The sequence below is a fragment of the Rhea americana genome, unplaced genomic scaffold (assembly GCF_003343005.1).
Source record: "Rhea americana isolate MKP2758 unplaced genomic scaffold, rheAme1 scaffold_64, whole genome shotgun sequence".
NCBI lineage: Eukaryota > Metazoa > Chordata > Aves > Rheiformes > Rheidae > Rhea > Rhea americana.
In genome coordinates this window covers 4,290,545-4,309,328 of record NW_028186801.1, presented here as the reverse complement: position 1 = coordinate 4,309,328, position 18,784 = coordinate 4,290,545, and the positions used below count along the sequence as shown (strand labels likewise).

The window sequence follows — 18,784 nt, the reverse complement described above, 5'->3', positions numbered from 1 at the left end:
CAGTATGTGCTAGGGATAACTGAAGCTCTGCATCTGTCACTTCCGTGGGCTAAATTGGTTAAGGGGTGAGTGGAGTCCCCTGTATGACAGGCTGCTCTACAGAAGTGGATGCTAAATTATTTTTTTCCAAGACCAGAAGGACACTACATGCTGAGGAAGCTCTAAGAGATTAGTCTCTGTGTAAGACACCTCTTGAAGGCATGGCCTAGCCATGAAGACTTCACTAGACATAATGTCTTCAGAATATGAAGTTGTATGTCTTTTAGATGAGTAATTGGAGTTTTAAGATAAATTACATTTTTATGTACTTTTTAGTTTTAGATCAAATGATTACTTCTGTGACAAGACAGCATGATACTTTGAAGTATGACAGAAGTCCTGATGCTGCAGCAGAGGCTGGGAATATTAATGGCCAAATCTAGGTGAGTGATTTTTTTTTTAGCGCTACCAGTTCCCTAGCTCTTTCAGATGTGGGGCTTTCCGCTTTCTTTCCTCATAGCCTTGGTTCACATTTCTCCTTTGAAGCAACTTTACAGTTCTTGATTTTCTGAAGTATTAATATTACAGTGTTTTGGAGATAAAATAACAAGCTCATATCATTCTTTGTCTCTTGAGATGTGGTGGCTAGACTTCATACATTTTTGCATACTGTATCATTTCACTTGCAACTCTAGCAATATTCCAAATTACTGTACTTTTTTTTTTAAGTGGTCCTTTGAGTTTGAGTCCTACCTCCCTCCAACAGATTTGATTGCTGTTATTTTTATGAGGAACACAAGTCATGGCAGTATTGCAGTATGCTGCAGTCTAGTTCTATTTCTAGCGTGTCCAAAGGTTTCTGATGGTTTAAGATTTTATTAAGTGCAAGCATCTCTGCTTGAAGTCTATTAGAAGTCTGTTTTGCAACTGTGTGCTGTATGGACCACAGCTTGAAAACCTTTGTTGCAAGTTTATATTATATTCATTGTTAATCTGAACTGTAGCTATTTTCACACATTGCTCTTTTTAGCAGTGTGTTTCCAGAATAAATAGGGTAGCATGAATTTGGCTAGCAAGACCAACATCTGAACCTTACTGTAATGAGGCATGATGGAGTGCCAGGGCAGGAAATTAACCATAGAAGATGTTATTAGCTGTATCTCCTTTTCTAAACAAAACAGGCAGAAACATTCAGCAAAAGATGGAGTCATTAAAATGATAACGGGTTATATGTGTATTGGACTGTTGAAGGTAGCCTATAATTGAGAGATTGAGTGCCCCTTTTAAGAAACTCTTCACCATGCGAAAAACAGTTTTGTGTAGGCTAGCTTTTCTCTACAACAGTAGAAGCAAGCAAACAACCCTCTCAGTTCCATCTTGGGTCAAGAAACAGACTCTGTCAAGTTGATGCATGTTTTCGTGTTACAGTCACTAGTGACATCAGAAAAATGCCATGATTTTTGACTACATGCTGCCTCTTTGTTATTAGACTGATCCAAACCACTGTTGTTAGCCTTTCCATTAAGTTCTCCACTTGACCTCTGGCAAGGTTTTGGAGGCCACTGAGAGGGTTATACAGTCTCCAGGGAAGCTGTATCTATTTTGAGTTGCTTTTCTTGTCAAGAAGAGGGAAGAGTTAGCTGCACTTCATCCTTTTCCTTGCACCTTGTTTTTCAGGAGGCTGAAGTGTTGCTTGGATACTATTGTTACCTGCTAAAGCAAATGCCTGGGTAGAAAGCAAGTCCTGGTTTTCCTAAGATGGCATCCGATTTTCCCCTTAAGTCAGGAAAAATGAGATGACTACTTTTGTCTTGATTCTTCGTCACCCTCAGTGTCACTTAGTAGCTCTCTTCCAAGATTTTGCCCCACTTTTCATTTGCGCAGTGAAAATTTTAGTTTTCTTCAGTATAAAATTTATGTAAATGGATAAGTTTTCTTTTTTTGGCTTTCTTATATTTAAGATTGATCTATAGAGGGATGATAGAGGAGAAGTGAACTGTGAGTATTTGTTCTATGAAAGTTTTACCGTACGTATGCAAATCTTTAAACATCAAGAATATCAAATACTTATTTTTGGTTTCCGTAGCTTAGCCATGCTGTTCTATGTTAGTCACATATTTTATTGTTTTATAGTAAATGGAGTGTACTTTATAATACAATTTAATTCAAAGGGAACTTAATGGAAATAAAAAAAAATTCTTTAATAATTGTTTGTGTACATTGCTATATGGGCAGTATTTAAAAGTGGAAGTGCAGAACTTTACTCCACCAGTGCCAGCATGGGGGCTGCCTCCAGGCCTGCACTGCCTCCACCCTCTATTGTAAGCTAGCCCTGGAGCTCTCTAAGCCAACGCAGCTTGTCAGGATTGCCCTGTGGGTGCTTTGTGTTGTCTGTGCCTAGTAACCTCCTGCAACAGAAGGCTTTTTTGGCAGTCATTGGGGCTGTCTTCAACAGTGTCTAAGCTGGGGAGGGCTCATCTGGCTGGAACTGGAACCCAGGTAGTTGCCTTGTGTAAGGGCCCTGGTTTAGGGGATGAGAATCACATCTGAGAATTGCTTTTTCCTCAAATGTTACCATGGGAATTAAGGTGACAAGTCAGTTGTGTTGGTTTGGTAGTAATCTCAAGTTTAATTATTGGTAGGGCTTTCAAAAGTTTAGTACAGTCAGTCCTCAGAGCCAAATCTAACTTAAATTTTAATAATTTTTTGGTAAAAATTATGATTCTGCAAATTTTGTCATGAAGAATTGTAGTTTCAAAGAGTAGTTTGTGTTGGACTGTTCATTTGATGATATTTCTTTTCCTTTTTTTTTTCTTCCTCCAACTAAATGATCACTCTTTTTTGGTTTTGCCTCTAGAGATCACATGGTCTTCTAAAGAAGTCATGGGTAGCTGTTGTAGCTGTCCAGATAAAGAAACTGTCCCAGATAACCATCGAAACAAATTTAAGGTAAGTGACTGTCTTTGTATGCTGTAAATTATTTTGCTGCTTGTTTGCAGAGTAAGTCAGTGATTGAAAAGTGTGCTAGAATTACCTAACAGGGGTCTGTATTAAAGGCTTCTCTTGCCCCTTCAAGAATCCTTTCATACCATCAGTGACAGGAGTTCTTTAAACAGTTGCATTTGTTATGACCATTTTGACCTTCAAGGAGGAAAAAAAGCCCTGTATTTCAGGCTAACTCCGTTTCAGTTGGTAGGGCCCAATTACGTGTTGTTCCCTCTGATACGTTGTGGAACTCAGAGGGGAGTCAGAAGCGTGATAGAAAAGCCGTTGCAGAAGTGTGACAGTGAACCTGGAAGTGGGGTCAACAACAGAAAATTTTGAGGTGCTGATTTTGCCTGAAGATCACTATTGATAACAGCACTTTGAGAACTTTTTTCTTTACTTGGAGGAATTCTGTGTTTGGATGTGCTTCTGTATAGTCTTATCCCTGGAATTTACAGGCTTATGAACGCTTATTGATGTACTTAATGTGAAGCTGCGGAAGTTAGTGACTCTAAGTAAACGTATCTTTGCATAGTCACACAAGTCAGATTTGCTTCTGTGCTCCAAACTGTCTCTGTGAATTGGCAAAGGAATGTAATGCTTCCATAGTGAAAAATGATTCATGCCTTGCCTTAGGGGACTGCTCAATTGAGCTTTAAAACCATCCATGGGAATTTCACAAAACATTTAATACTATCAGTATAAAAAGCTAGGATAAAATATTTTTCTGTTGCTTTTTATGCATTTGGCATCACTTCTTGCAACTAGTTCCTATTTTTCTTCTTGTAGAATTTCTCTGTTGTTTGCGTGGGTCTCTGATTTAGCAGCAGGGAGAGAAGATGAAAGAATGTAATTTGTAAAATGAGGAAAATTGGCACAGGCTTCAGTGGCAGATGAAACTATTCCTAATTCTTTTTAATTGACTAGATTTCAAGTTGAAAATGTCTCTTTAAGGAGTAAAATTAATTAATACCATAAGGAAGATTTTTGTTGCCTTCCTTTTGGGTAAGGAAGAAATCCACTAAAAGCAGGATTGTGAGATAAAATATATATGGGGGGAAAAATACATTTTCTGAATTCTATAAAGGATGCAGAAGACCTTCAACTGGTGGAAGAGCAGAAGGGACAGAGTTTAAACTTCATATGCATCATGCATTTTCCATAAAATAACCATGAGGTATTTGGATTATTTGTTGACATTAAAAAGGCAGAAGAAAAATCCAAGGGTCTGGTGAATTCAGCACAGTGCAAGGCTGTTACAGGTATGCGAGGGAAGTTTAATTTTAGAGCCTCGTCTCTTTTTTCATTTGTTTAACCAACTGTAAGTGGGGTTATATGACAAAGCAATAATTTTTAAGAAACAGGTCTCTGAAAGAAAATATTATTTGAGGTATGTCGTCCATGGGTAAATGCTAGAATATGTACATAACACCAATTAAAAATATATTTATTAAACTTGTGAATATTTTTTACTTTGAATTTCACCTCAGGTTTTGCAATAGTATTTTGTAGTCTTATTCATACTGCTTTTAAATATGTATTACTTTAGTTCTGGGTTGGGAGGAGCAGAGAGAAGGTTTGGGAAGGTTTTTAAACTTTTACCCTATGAATTGTAATTCATAGGATAGAGCAGATAGAATGCATCAGTGAAACATTAAGGCTATATTAGCAGTGCTCAAAAGAATGCTTATCTAATGCTATTTAACTTTTGTTTTACAGGTTATTAATGTGGATGATGATGGTAATGAACTGGGTTCTGGCATAATGGAACTTACCGATACAGAACTAATTTTATACACCCGTAAAAGGGATTCTGTAAAATGGCACTACCTCTGTCTCCGTCGCTATGGCTATGACTCAAATCTTTTCTCTTTTGAAAGTGGTCGAAGGTGTCAAACTGGACAAGGTATATAGAATTTCTGTATATAAAGCATTTTCAAAAGTTCCCTAATGTTGGAGGACAAATTAAAAAGGCATATTTGCCTTTTTTTTTTTTTTTTTTTTTTTTTTTTTTTTTTTNTTTTTGGGTAAAGGTTTAAAGGGTGTAAATTCATATGAATGTATTTTCTGGAAAAAAAGTAAGTCCCCATATGAGGGGAAGATGGTACCCTGGTGAGTGGCTGGCAGTAGGAGTAGCGTCCAAGAGCAGATCAGTCTTACAATAAAATGAGGATTTGAATGACTTCCTGTTTCTGCCACTGTAGCTCTGGAGCACTTCATGCTTGTGTAGAATAATACTTCTGGTCAACTTTTGAAGGTGATTTTAACRGGAAAAATCTCCTGGGCTTTCAGGGAAGGGCAGTGGAAGGGACAGTGTAAACTGGAAGTTGGATGTAGCCTTGGGGTGTGGAAGAATCTTCTAAAAAATCTAAGAATAGAGAATTCTTTGAGTTCTAAGAGACTGGAGCACTGATATGACCTGAATATTCCTACCCTGTTATTGTCTTCAGTAACACTTGTGTGTCATCCTTTTCCTAAAACAAATACCATTTTCATTTATGTCAGCAACATCATACTTAAATTTTGACATATTTTGTATGAAATGTTCAGACTCCAGCTGTGCTCCGTTATTTTCTATCCAATGGTAATCTGAAAAAGATGGTCAACTTTCCAGTTCCCAGATCATGGCCAGTCTTGTCCCAGACTGGCTCCTAGTGAAAAGATGTAGTTGTTCTTGATCCCTCTTCACTGCCAACAGTCTGTGAGGAAAGAGCTGGTTGAGGTCTGGGCAAAGTACTCGCTGCCTTGTTTTGCATCTTCCTGTCAAAATGCAGCGGTGCATAGTATGAATTCTTACGTGGTGATGCTTTGTGAAATTAAGTTGCATTTTTAGTCCATTAAACATTTTACAATTGATAAATATTGTTATTGATAAAAATACTAGTAAATGCTAAAAATGCATTTTAATTTCACTGTAAAAAATGGAGAGCATGAAAGAACTTGGCCATAAACACACTTGGTTATCTTCATTGTCCAACTGAGATGAGGGTAGACAGTTATTTTACAATACGAGTTTAAAAGGCGTTCTTGGTTCAGCTACTTTGTCAGTAGTGTTCCTCACATTTTAGTGGGATGGCTGCAGTGAAAAATAGAGATCTGTTCAAATGTTACAGTATACTCCATACTTAATTTTCAGATTTGTTAAAGAGAAAATCATGAACTCTGTTTTAAGGAAAATGTACTTTCATTGTTTTTTTAAGTGTAAATCACATTTCTTTTAGATGTGTAAAATAGATACTAGTGAAAGTCAACTGAAAATATCTTTCTTATAGCCTATTAGCAAGTGTGCAGAAGTTTGCATTGAATCTATTTGCCTTCTCTGCCTACCTCTTTCTTTTTTAATAGAGAAGATTAAGCAGGCTGTGAGCAGTAACCTTTTCCTCCCTCTTGTTTCTTGCTTTCCTTATGTAATATTAAGTACTGTGAACATTGAGAAAAGAAAAAGGAAATCTGGCAGAAAACATTGTCCCTGCTGCCAGTTTGCAATGGAGCATTGTTGCTGAGGCCTACACTAATTTTTGTGGCCACAGTTGCAAAACTTCAGTTGATGAGACAGCTGAACAGTTTTCCATTTTGAGAATATGCTGAGTATCATCCAGCAGCTTTTACTGATTACTTTAGTCAATATTCTTGTTCTTGTTTTGTGTTTTCTCTCAAATTTAATATACGGAGATACCGGAATGCAGTGATGGCACAATATTGAAATTGTGCTAGGTTTTGAAATCCTTAAGGATATGTTTTGCGAGCACAGAAAACAGGTGATTCAACATAGAGAGCCTCGAGGTGCTGGTATGTTGCCATATTTCCTAAGCCACAGATCATATTGATTTTAATATGAGTGTAATTAAGAAAAAAAATCAAGATTTTATCAAAATATTTTTGCTTACACTCTCGTTGCTAATTCAGTTAATCTTATATTTTAAGGAATTAGCAATCTGGAAGCACAGCTCTTTCTTAAATGCGTTTATTTTAAGCTAGTTGAATGTCTCAGAAACAAATTGGGAGCTTTTTAAATTTGTAAATCGACATTTTTTTTTGCAGGTCATGGTGCAGTTATTTTGTCCATTAAAGTGTAAAAATCCAGTGTGAATTTTGGACACTCAAGAAGATTTAGAGCTAGAGTATTACTACATTCAGCTGGATGATGGGTTGGAGGAAAGGAGTGAAAACTCTACAACTGCTGGATTGCAAGTGTAAAGCTTCCTCACTGTATCAGCTGAATGTTCATGGCTGGGCACCAGCCCTCTTGCCCACTTGGTGTGTTCCCAACTAGGGCTTTTTTTCTTTTTTTCTTTTTTTTTTTCCTTTTTCTTTTTTCTTTTTTTTTTTTTTTTTTTTTTTTTTTTTTTTTTTTTTTTTCTTTCTGTTTGAAATTTTGCCATGTGGAGCATTTCTGCTAGTTCTGATCTGTGTTCTGCATCCTTTAAAAAAGAGAAAAAAGTGCTAGCCATTACTGTCTATTAACAAAATTAACTTACAGAAATAGTTATAGAGGTAGGTAGTTTTCAGTAAAGAGTATTTAAAGATTGTAATACGCATTTTAAACGAGCACCTGCAGCCACGTTTAACAAGCATGTCAACTTTAACTTAATGCTTTCAATGGAAGAATAACCCAAAGCTGCGACTGGGCTGGTGAGGGTAAGTTGGGGCGCTCCCTGCTGTTCGAAGGCAAAGTGGCACAATACACAAGCGAAATACATGGTATTGCTGCTGACTTTGTGTTCTGTGTCTATCCTTTAGCCTAAAACAACTGGTTTGTTACTGTCTGTTTCACACAGTTTGTCTTACTAGCTGTTCATTTTAATTTTCCTGCAGAAACTAAACTTTTACCCACTGTTTAAATCCTTCTTTCCTGATGTGCAGGTATCTTATTTTTATGGTAATTTAATAGAAATCTGATTTTAAAATACTATCCTGTAGCACCAAAGTTGTTTTGTTTAGTGTTCTTTTTTTAAAGTTTATTTAACAAGGCTCTTCTTTATCAACTCTTAAAAAAAAATCTTGCCTTTTTTTTTCTTTTACCCTCTCATTTAGCACTCAAATTTAAGGCCTGCTTTATAACTGGATCATTTTTTTTTTTGTTCCAACCCAACCTCTGGTGCATGGGAAGTTTATTCTTATATCAGCTAAACACTTGAAAGGATCTTGCTGTATTTTTGCGTGTTTTGGTGCAAAAAAAAAATTAATGTTTTTCCTTCTAAACAGGTATTCATTATGTGGATTCCAGTTCTGTTCTTTAAAAATTAGTTACATTGTGAGGCACTTTTCTTAAAAGAATTTTAATTTTTTTTCTGGTGTATTTATAGGAATCTTTGCCTTTAAGTGTGCCCGTGCAGAAGAACTATTTAATATGTTGCAAGAGATAATGCAGAATAATAGCATAAATGTGGTAGAAGAACCAGTAATAGAAAGGAATAATCATCAAACTGAGTTGGAAGCTCCAAGAACCCCTCGAACACCTACCAGTAAGTACGATTGTACTGTCAAATGGCATACCTGAATGTAAGGTGGTAGGTACCCTTAAATTAATTTAAAAAAAAATATTTAATGCAAATTAAATGCTGTTTCCAGCTGGGAGGTTAACTGACAGTAATGCATTCACTTGAGATACTTTCTGAGGATCCTGTTTTCCAGAATCTGAAATCTTGGGAGCAAAACTGCTGTAGTCAAATTCTTCAACTTTAAAAACTAAGCTTTGGGACCCTAGTTTTTGTATAAGAACGCTGCTTAAGGGTATACTTACTCAATTGCTTTATAAAGTATCACCATACTTTTCTTTTAGCATTATTCAGAAATGTTAATGTTAGGCAGTGCCTAACTGGCCTTTTTGTTAGGAAAAAGGTAATGGTCATACTGCATCTACAGTGGGTTTGGAATCTTTCTTCTGCTAGCTTACATGGATAGATAGAACAAAGTCCTTCAAAATGCTGGGGGGATTTCAGGTAATACTGGGGATGTCACTTGATATCTGATGGTTGGAATTTCAGGTCATTGATGACTTCAGAGAAAGAGAAGCTTCAGTAAATAAGTCTCTGTTTTTTAGGGAAACATGTTAATGGTGGAGAAGGAAGTCACATGGGGAGTTTATTGGGAGAACTGTCGTGTGTAATATGTGTAGATTTCAGTGATTGCTTCAGACATGTTTCCCAGTAAATACTGGGATATTCTACTCTGAAGCTTGCTTTTGCCTTTCCTTCCCTTCAGCAAAGTTGAGCCTTGTGACTATTTAATACTGTTTTGTATTTTGATTTCTCTTTTGAAAATTGAGGTTGATGATACAAAGCATCTTACTCATATACAGTCAAATGTTTATATTTTAATATGGTTCTGCTTGTTTTCTAATTGAATCAGCTCCTGGGTTCAATGCACAAAGCCTACCTAACGGCTATCCCAGATATCCATCTTTTGGAGATGGTTCATCACATCCTTCCAGCAGGCATCCTTCTGTCGGAAGTGCACGCCTCCCCTCTGTCGGCGAAGAATCAACACATCCTTTACTTGTAGCAGAGGAACAAGTGGGTATTCTTTTTCCTTTTGTATATCCATGTTCAACATCAGTTCAGATTTTTACACTTGTATTTTCATTTGTGGTTTTCAGTATCGGATGTAGTGTATTTTTTTCCATGTGTAACTACTTCAGAAAAGTATTTGTATTGCCACTTTAAAATTATACAATGTAGGATAATTTGCTGAGGAAGAGTAATTATTTTAGGTTCTTTATATAAAATAACGATAAGTTATATATAAAATAAATATTTATACTTTTTATTTCAGTAACTATATTTTAATTGCACAAACTGTATTTTACAGTTAAAGATCCTAGTCAAAAAACTGCTTTGCAAATAAGTTTTCTGTTCATAGAATCATAGAATAATTTAGGTTGGAAGGGAATCCTTTGGCAAAGTGGAACCAAACTCAGGTCCAATTTTGAAGTCAGCAGGCTACTCAGAGCCTTGTCCAGTCAAGCTTTTGAATACTCCAAGCAGGTAGATTTCACAGTGTCTCTGGGTGTGTGATCCTGTGTTTGAGTACTCTTGTGTGTGAAACATTTTTTCCCTAATATGTAGTCAGATTTTTTTCTTGTTTCAACTTGTGTACATTGCCCCTTATCTTTTTGCTGGACAGCTCCAAAAAGGTCTGTCTCTGTCTTTTCTTTAACCATCTATTAAGTAATCAAAAACAGCAATTAAATTGCTCCTTAGCTGCCTTAAAACAAAAAGAAAAAAAAAAGTGAGGAGTAAGAAGGAATGAAATAAAAAAAAATAAATGCAACTAGTATTTGAATTTCATTTTTTTCCCCCCCCTTTTAGGTGCACACTTATGTCAACACTACTGGGGTACAAGAGGAAAGAAAAAATCGATCAAGTGTGCATGTGCCACTGGAATCAAAGCTTTCAAACGCTGAAACAAATAAAGTGAAAGATGATCAGACATGTACTGATGACAGAGATGCTCAGGTTCTCCTAGAGCCTGAAGGAGTCAAGTTTGTTTTAGGACCAACACCTGTTCAAAGGCAGTTAATGGAAAGAGAGAAACTGGAGCAACTTGGGAGAGACCAAGTTAGTGGCAGCAGCACAAACAACACTGAATGGGACACTGGGTACGACAGTGATGAACGCAGAGAAACGCCGTCTGGTAATAAACTAGTGTATGAAAATATAAGCAGGTTATCAATCCCTAGTGCCTCAGGGATCAGGAGAGGTCGTTTGACATCAACCAGTACCTCAGAAACCCAGAACATTAACAACTCTGCTCAAAGGAGAACTGCGTTGTTAAACTATGAGAACTTGCCATCGTTGCCTCCTGTTTGGGAAGCCCGCAAGCTGAGTAGAGATGAAGATGAGAGTTTAGGACCAAAGACCCCATCTCTGAATGGCTACCACAATAACCTAGATCCAATGCATAATTATGTCAATACAGAGAATGTAACAGTACCAGCAAGTGCTCATAAAGTAGAATTTACACGACGTCGGGATTGTACCCCAACAGTCTTCAACTTTGACATTAGGCGTCCAAGTTTAGAACACAGGCAGCTCAACTATATACAGGTTGATTTGGAAGGTGGTAGTGACTCCGACAACCCTCAGACTCCGAAAACCCCCACCACTCCACTTCCACAAACTCCAACCAGGCGCACAGAGCTGTATGCTGTGATAGACATTGAAAGAACTGCTGCTATGTCAAGCTTGCAAAAAGCACTGCCCCGAGATGACGGTACTTCTAGGAAAACTAGACATAACAGCACTGACCTGCCTATGTGAGCCTGGAAAGCATTAAATCATTTGCACCTTTTGTGAAGTTTATAAAATTGAAGATGCAAGTACTTTGCATTTCTTAACACTAACGCCTTTTATAGACTAATAGAACTTTTTCTGCATACTTCATGTACTTGTCTAAAGGGAATTAATGTAGAGCAAGTATTCATTTAAATAACACTATTTCATTCTCCAGTAGTAGTAATTACTGCATAGCAGCGTCACCACCTTTTACAGTGCCTCTTTAAATTGATTAGTCTGAGTGACATGCCAGTTTTGAATTTATAAATATTCTGGTCAGGTGCCTGTAGTCATTAATGGCGTTTAGAACACTTTTTAAAGCCTCTTGATATGTGCATTATTAGCAGGTAAACCTAATCTTTCAAGGTACATATCTTTATATTCAGTCTTCATTCAAATGGCTCCTCCAGAATGAAATGTATGAAATTCATTAATTCACTCATTTTGTCTTGCACAAGATATTTTGGTTCATCTCATGGGATATAAACACCACACTTTTTATGTCTGTTTTTTTTGGTTTTCTTTTTTTAAGACCACATTGGCAAGAAGGCCTTAAATTCCCAAGTTTTCTCAGCTTGTGTGATATCTGAGAGTTCATATGAAAGCTTGCTTGATCAGAGCTGTAAATGCATGTGAAACCAGCCTTAAGTCACTTTTGCTAGAAGAGAGTTTCAAGTGGTGTTCAAGTTCCTTGTGAAATCTGACAAAATGTTGATCTCATTAGTCTTTTGTGAAGGAATTCACAGGTTGGCTGTATGAATTAAGGCTCTTTTGTCATTTCTTAGTTTGGTGTGCCTTCTTTTCTCTGCAGTTGTATGTTTCTTTTTACCTGTCCTATAACGTCTTGTTTTAAGCATCAAAATTTTGTACATAGCTTTAATTATTGTTCAGGTTTATTTGTGTGCTTGTCTTATTCTCAGCATTTGACAAAGAAAGACTCTTGAAGGTCAAATGGTTGTCTTTGTCCAGTGTTCTACTTTTTTATGCCTGACGGAAATATCCCAGCTCCCCAGCAGCATGCATTGTTGCACAACTGGAAAGGTTAATTATGCATTTATTGTCTTCCTCTGAAGCATCAGACACAGGTTACACGGGAGGCAGGGTACTGGACTTGATAGTTCTTTATAGCAAATTGTACATTCTAGCAATGTGCATCCATAGTTGATAGTATACTTTAATTTAGAAAGAATATGTAGTAAATTATCTGAAAGTAGTATTATCCATGAGCATACTTCTTTTCCTTTTGCAGTTGGTGAAGTTGGTTATAATAATAGCTGCTCAGTGTTACAGGTACATCCAGGTATCATGCATTTGTTGAATATGCCAGATGCACTCTTAGCTGTTGTTTTGTTTGTGTGTGTTTTTTTTTTTTTTTTTTTTGTTTTGTTTTTTAATTCTGGATAATTTTAGAATTCTGGCAGTATTTCCAGTGCACCTGGGTATTAGCAGCAGAAGAGATTACTCTTGAGCCAGTGATTGCAAAGGAACTGTCACTTGTTTGAACTGGTGTGATTAAAAAAAAAAAAAAAAGAAAAAGAAAAAAAACACAAAAAAAACTTGAACTGTGTTTAGGGAAAACATGTGCAAGAAAAGCCATTGGAGCTTCTGAAAAAGAATTAAGGGTCTCTATACAATATTTGAATTAAAGTTTTATTAAAAATAAAACTATTTCCAATCTTTTAAATTGGAGTGTACTCCTGTTCCCTTATTAACTTTTTCTTTGGTCTTCTCTCAGTTTAGTAGTGGCAACAGTGACAGTACCTGAAATACATGTTCCCTTCACATCTTTAAGGGATGATATTGGGCAACCTTTTTCACTCTAAAAGAATTTTTGTTATTTACAGATTATATGGTACTGAAATACCAGATGCACAAAGAAAAAATTGCAGAAGTAAAAGATGGGAGTCATTGAGACCATTATGAGAAATTTAAGAGATCAAAAAACTTTTCATCAATGATATCGCTGTCAGCCTCTGCATAGTATTGTGATAGGCTTGTTGACATCTGGGGAGAACTTGGTGCTCAGGAAGGTAAAGACCAGCTAGAGCTAGACATTTTGCAGCTCTGCAGTGTTAATGCTCATTCACATCTTTGCCATTGCCTCATCTTATGCTGGAGACAAGTCTTGGTCTCTACTGAAGAGAGATTACCAAGTGTTGTGAAATACGTAGTGGATTAATGATACTGGTGTGATTCTTGTTCCTAGCTTGTAGCTCACTTAAATTTGAGCCCTACTAACAATTCAGCACGTGTTCTGAGGCAAAACTGTTTAATCTAGCTAGCTGCATAGAAATATTTGGTCCTCATCTGTATAGCATGGATGTCTCAAATACTGGTTAATTTGATCCTTAAAACATACGTGTGAGGCAGGAAGTAATATTCTTAATTGACAAATAGAGGAAGGGACTTTAGGTAGATCGTAAGCAACTTGCTGAAATTCCAGAAAACAAACACATTCCTCCGTAGTTCTCGTACATTGTCCTATGCATTTATACTGAATAGTCTCAGATACAAAGGATGGTCTGAGTAATGTTTTATGTTGTTGAACGTTTGCAAGTCACAATACTTTGTGTGAGTGGTGGGGGTGTTTTCTTAACTCTGGTGCCTGGAATTGAGGACTAGCTGAAATGTCAGCTTCTCTGATTTCTGAGTGCTTAGTCCTGGCATTTTGTTAGTATCCTAAATAGAAAATAAATCAGACAGAATTTAAGGGAAAGCCTTCTATAGCCTTAATTACGTTAACCAGTCTGACACCGTATTTTCTAGGAATATCTTTTTACCCTCTTTCATTCTACAGATGGGATAATGCTTTCTTGTTTTGTGTAAGCCAGAAAAATACTGCGTAGTCCCTGTTCCCTGTCTTTACCATTATTTTCATTTCCTTATTTTCTGCCCCTTGAAGTAGATGTAGATGCAATGCACTTTACCCATGGAGACTTGGTAAATATTTTTGCAGTTCAGTCTCTTTAAAGGTTGTGATGTTAGATTTACTGTCTGTAGATCTAAGGTTCAGTTTTCTGCTGAAATCTCTCCACAGTATTTAGATCATATTTATTTTGGGCTCACAAGTGTATAGAGTGAGAAGCTTCAAATATGTAACAGTTTAATATTTGAGACGTTAATTTTACATAAACTGTGTCCTGCAAAAAATGGCAACATCTCCTTCAGTTCACTTTTCATCTGTAACATGCAATTGACTGCTACTCTTCAAGCACATAAGATGAGGGAAAGCCTTAAACTGTAGATTATCCTTCAAAAAAATGGTATCTTTTAAACAAGAAAATTCATTTGCAATTTATAGAAATGATAAAGATGAAGCAGTGGCCAAAAGTACATAATAAAAATTGCATCAGAAATACCGTTGGTGAGAATGTAATCTATTAATTGTATCAGGAGAGTATTACTTTCCTTCTCAAACTGATATCAGGAGGAGGTACAATTTTAATCTTGTAGTTTTTCTTGGTGACTTCATAAAACGATATAAAAAAGACCATTCTGAAAACTTTAATTGTCATCAGAGCACTCTTGTTCGAGTAATATTTTTAAAAATGTCAACTATAGAGTGTACTGATCAGTACATTTAGCATACAATAGGTGTTGAATGTAATGATGTGCGTTCAAACCCTATTCCTGTTCCTATTTAAGTCTACAAAACTTGGTTAAAAAGCTTACATGTTTAAATAGACATTTCAGAAAAAAAATAAGCATATTATGATACAAGATGTTTAGTTATTTGTGTGTGTTTAAACTTCTGACTACGATTTGGATGCAACAAGGTCCACAGAAAGGTCCGAGCTGTACAAAGTCCAAAACAAGGCTGCTGTTTTGCAGATGACAGACCAACAATTGATTTTGTTGGATTTATGCCAGTGTGCATTGGCTCTAAATCTGGCTATACTTGTCTTAGTTTTATGTGTAACTATGTTCACAGTGAGACAGAATCAGGAGGGAGCATATTGTTTATATTCACTGTTGGTGAAGTAAAAAATGCAAGTTCTGATTAATTTCAGTTACTACTTCGAGCATATAATGTTGGGTCTGATTTGGACCTCTTTCTTAGCAGTATTTTCTTCTTCATGTAAGGTGGAATCAATGAGGAAATGGCATTTCTGCACTGTACTTATTTATTTATGGCTGCAAATAAGATAAGTGATTGACTAGAAGCTTATAGTGGACTTAAATCTGAAGTTTCCCAATTTCCCCTGCAAGAAGCCAAAAGAAACTTGGTCCTCCAGTTTGGTGGATAGAATTAGGTATTTCTGGAATTTAATTATGAGATCTTTGCCATCCTTCCCTAGAGGTAGCAATTCAGACATTTATGTTCAACAGTATTTACATAATGTAAGTGTAAGTTCATTTACAATAACTATTTTTAATCCATATACACTCCCAAAAAGAAGAAAAGTCCAGAAGAAATTCCACCACAAAAAACTGCGTTAAGATGGAGTCAAGGTTGCTGATGTTCTTCTTACATAATAAATACTAAAAAGACAGGAAGTCTTGAGTTAAGGTGCTTTCACAATCTTTAGAAATTCCTCTTTTGGACAAGATTAAGTGATTAAGAAAAAAAAAAAAAAAACCCGTAGCAGCTGTAACTCTGACCATTTATACGTTATCCTTTCTAATACTGTGCTGTCAGGTACAACTAAGTCTGTAAGATGTTTCATTAGGATATTATCCTAACGTGGTATTTACTCCAGATTAACGCAGTATTTTGTTTGGAAGTATGTAGGTGTACAGATAGAATATGAGATAAAAAGTTACCTTTAAAGTTCATGAAACAAGCGGTGGGCGTGTCTATATTTTTATATATTACAAAGGGCATTTGAAATTTTTCTTGCAGTTTTAGTAATTATTTAGTGTGGTAATATACATATATTGTGACAATGTCTTCTGATATATCCATTACTTCGGTGTAATTCTATTTTATGTAGCAAATATGTGTATATACAAAGGAGATTATGTAAAAAGAATATGATTAAGAAATAGGCTTGAGCCCTTCAGAACAGGGACTGTCTTCCTCCGTGTGTGTAAAGTACTTAATGCCTTGGGGTCCCAGTCTGAGACCTGTGGCAACTGGATGATGGAGCGATGAATATGGAGGGCCAGCTCCTCTGCTTTCGGTGAGAAGCCCTAGTACGAGGGTGCTGCGAAGCTCACCTTGCCACTCACACCCTGCCGCTGGGGCCGTGCTGTACACGGCTGTTCCCGACGCCACCGGCAAACATCCCAGATTGCCGCGTCCCTTGCTCCGGTCCTTCCCTTGGGTGGTCGGAAAGGAAGTCTGAGGGAGGAGCTTCGGATGTCATTAGGGAGTCTTTCTTGTTCGTAGGGCGATCCTTCCAGAGCTTGGCAGGGCCTCATGCAGCATCCTTTGAAGCCAGATGAATTGTACACGTTGACTTCAGCGGCTGCTGGATGTGTCCCTGCATGATCRAGTTCTGCTGACGTAACAGCTCTGTTACACCTGAGGACCTGGTTGGTCAAGCTCTTCAGGCATGGTCTAAAAATACTGTAAAAATATAAATATATTTAATTACGTGTACTGAAAAAATCCTATTTGTTGTGGTCAGAGTTCAGATTACTATGTGAATTTTGATTTCTTAGTCATACTTGCATATATATTGCTTTAACTATTATGTATGAAAGAGGAAGTGATTCTAAAGTGTGTGAAAGATCAGGATTACACCTGTATTTTTAATGGTTGTGTTATTTAGGAATGGATCTCAGCAAATTTAACTCCATATTAATGCAGTTTTTTGCATTAGAATATGTGTATATCATACCCCCACATTTTATATATAATATATTATATATTTGGTACTAACTTTGTATTTTCCCTGAAACTTGCCAAATTCTGAACACAGATGTTCTCACTTGTAAGACTTTGGTACTTAATGACTGAATGTATAAGAAGTGCTCTAGGATGGAAAAAAATAGTGTTGTATGATATCCCATGATGTAGAATGTCTCAACCAGCAGGCATGTTGCCTTTTTTGCATGTTACATCTCATTCCGTTGCAGCATCACCTTATGTCTCCTGAACCATTATCTGTTTTTTAACTGAACTGCAGATTTGCTGTTACAGTACAGCGGAATACACTTCTAGCGTGAAAACTGACTGATAGTAGTAAGAATACAATAGCCACCAGTGTGCCACAGATGCATTTATTAAATGCAGAAATACACATTTCTACAAAGGCCAAAATCTTTTGTTGTATGTTCCTTTCTTGTCATTACATTGTATGATATTGTAAGATTATTGTATGTCCTAATTTACATTATGTTTTTTCCTACTTAAAGGCATAAATATAGCAACTTTGTATAAAGGTAGCTTTCTAGATTTTTATTTCTTTTATAAAAAAATATCTAAACAGTGGGAGTACCATTGCCAAATTGTTTATAAATTTTCAGTTGACTTGCCCTGTTGAATTTGTTTTTACAAACATTCCTTGTTTCTTTTATGACAAAARTGATACTGTACTATGCAGAAAGAGTGTATTTTTATGTCGTTCCAAATCAACCTTAAAAAATTAATTTCACTTGTTTTAAACTTTCGTTATTGAGAAAGCTTACCAAATGTGCATTTTAAAAAAATGTATTATGTATTATGACAACATTGTCCCCTTTACCAGTGCCAACTTCATTTGAAAAAAAAATTGTAGCATGGCAATAAACTTATTGATTTTACATTGAAAATAGCGTGTGGGTTACTTCAGTGTTTGCTGATGGGAAGGATGTTCATTGTCAGTGTTGCTGTATTGTACTTTGTTAGTTAAAAAAAAAAAGGAAAAAAAAAAAAACTTGCTGCTCTTCTTAAATCATTGTTCCAGGTACATAGCTATGTGTAATTTTTTTTCTTTTCCTTYCCCTTGTGTTCCACTGATGTTTCATTAGTGGTAAGGAAATAGAACGTGATGACTTGGAGTTCGGAAGTCTTCCTCACTACTTTTGTTTTGTTTTAATCAGTGTTCTGTTCTTTACATCTTTCTCATGTGCATAGACCATTGGATTTTCTTCTGTGTACTGTTGCTGTTAATTACTGGCTAGTGAATTATATACCATCATATTGATTGTACTCCTTGTTTAGTTGATTAAATGACTAAGATTTCACAAAACTCAAATTCTTAATAAATTCAGAAAGAAGGCAGTAAGAAAACAAGGTGAAGCCCTCTCCAATGTCCTTTTCATTTTCTTCTGGGGACTACAAAATACAGTGGTGATTTATCAGAATTCATTATTTCCTCTTCTTTCTCTCCTGAAGTCCCTGTTTTAAGGCATAATTTCAGTAAAGATGATGTTTCTAGGCAACAAATGAACAAAAYTTTAGAAATTTCAGGAAGCACTTTGCTTTCCAAACCTCTTAAACAACATTAAGTGGTCCTTGGAAAATGTKGGTTAGATTATTTTGAATTCTGAAAACTCTGTTCTTAAGAAGTTTTTTGTATCTGGCCAACAGCTTGCAGCTTCCAAACGTGCATGGCTGTTTAAGAGTCTGCCTTAATCTTCCACACTTATTTCCACACTGACAAGATTAGAGTTCA

The 18,784-nt window shown here is 36.3% G+C and overlaps 1 protein-coding gene across 1 annotated transcript; it reads left to right on the top strand.

Moving 5' to 3' along the window:
* Positions 1 to 319: 319 nt before the first annotated feature.
* On the top strand, positions 320 to 18,294 carry FRS2 (fibroblast growth factor receptor substrate 2). The gene is made up of 6 exons (XM_085320475.1): positions 320 to 422; positions 2,837 to 2,928; positions 4,684 to 4,870; positions 8,271 to 8,429; positions 9,316 to 9,479; positions 10,275 to 18,294. Exons 2-6 carry the CDS (start codon positions 2,863 to 2,865, stop codon positions 11,223 to 11,225), a joined length of 1,527 nt encoding a protein of 508 aa, XP_085176601.1. The 5' UTR covers positions 320 to 422; positions 2,837 to 2,862; the 3' UTR covers positions 11,226 to 18,294.
* Positions 18,295 to 18,784: the final 490 nt, after the last annotated feature.

Coding starts and splice junctions, on each gene's coding strand:
- FRS2 (XM_085320475.1), top strand. CDS start 2,863: ATGGGTAGCTGTTGTAGCTGTCCAGATAAAGAAACTGTCCCAGATAAC. Junction 2,929..4,683: donor ACCATCGAAACAAATTTAAG/GTAAGTGACTGT, acceptor TTTGTTTTACAG/GTTATTAATGTGGATGATGA. Junction 9,480..10,274: donor TACTTGTAGCAGAGGAACAA/GTGGGTATTCTT, acceptor CCCCCCTTTTAG/GTGCACACTTATGTCAACAC.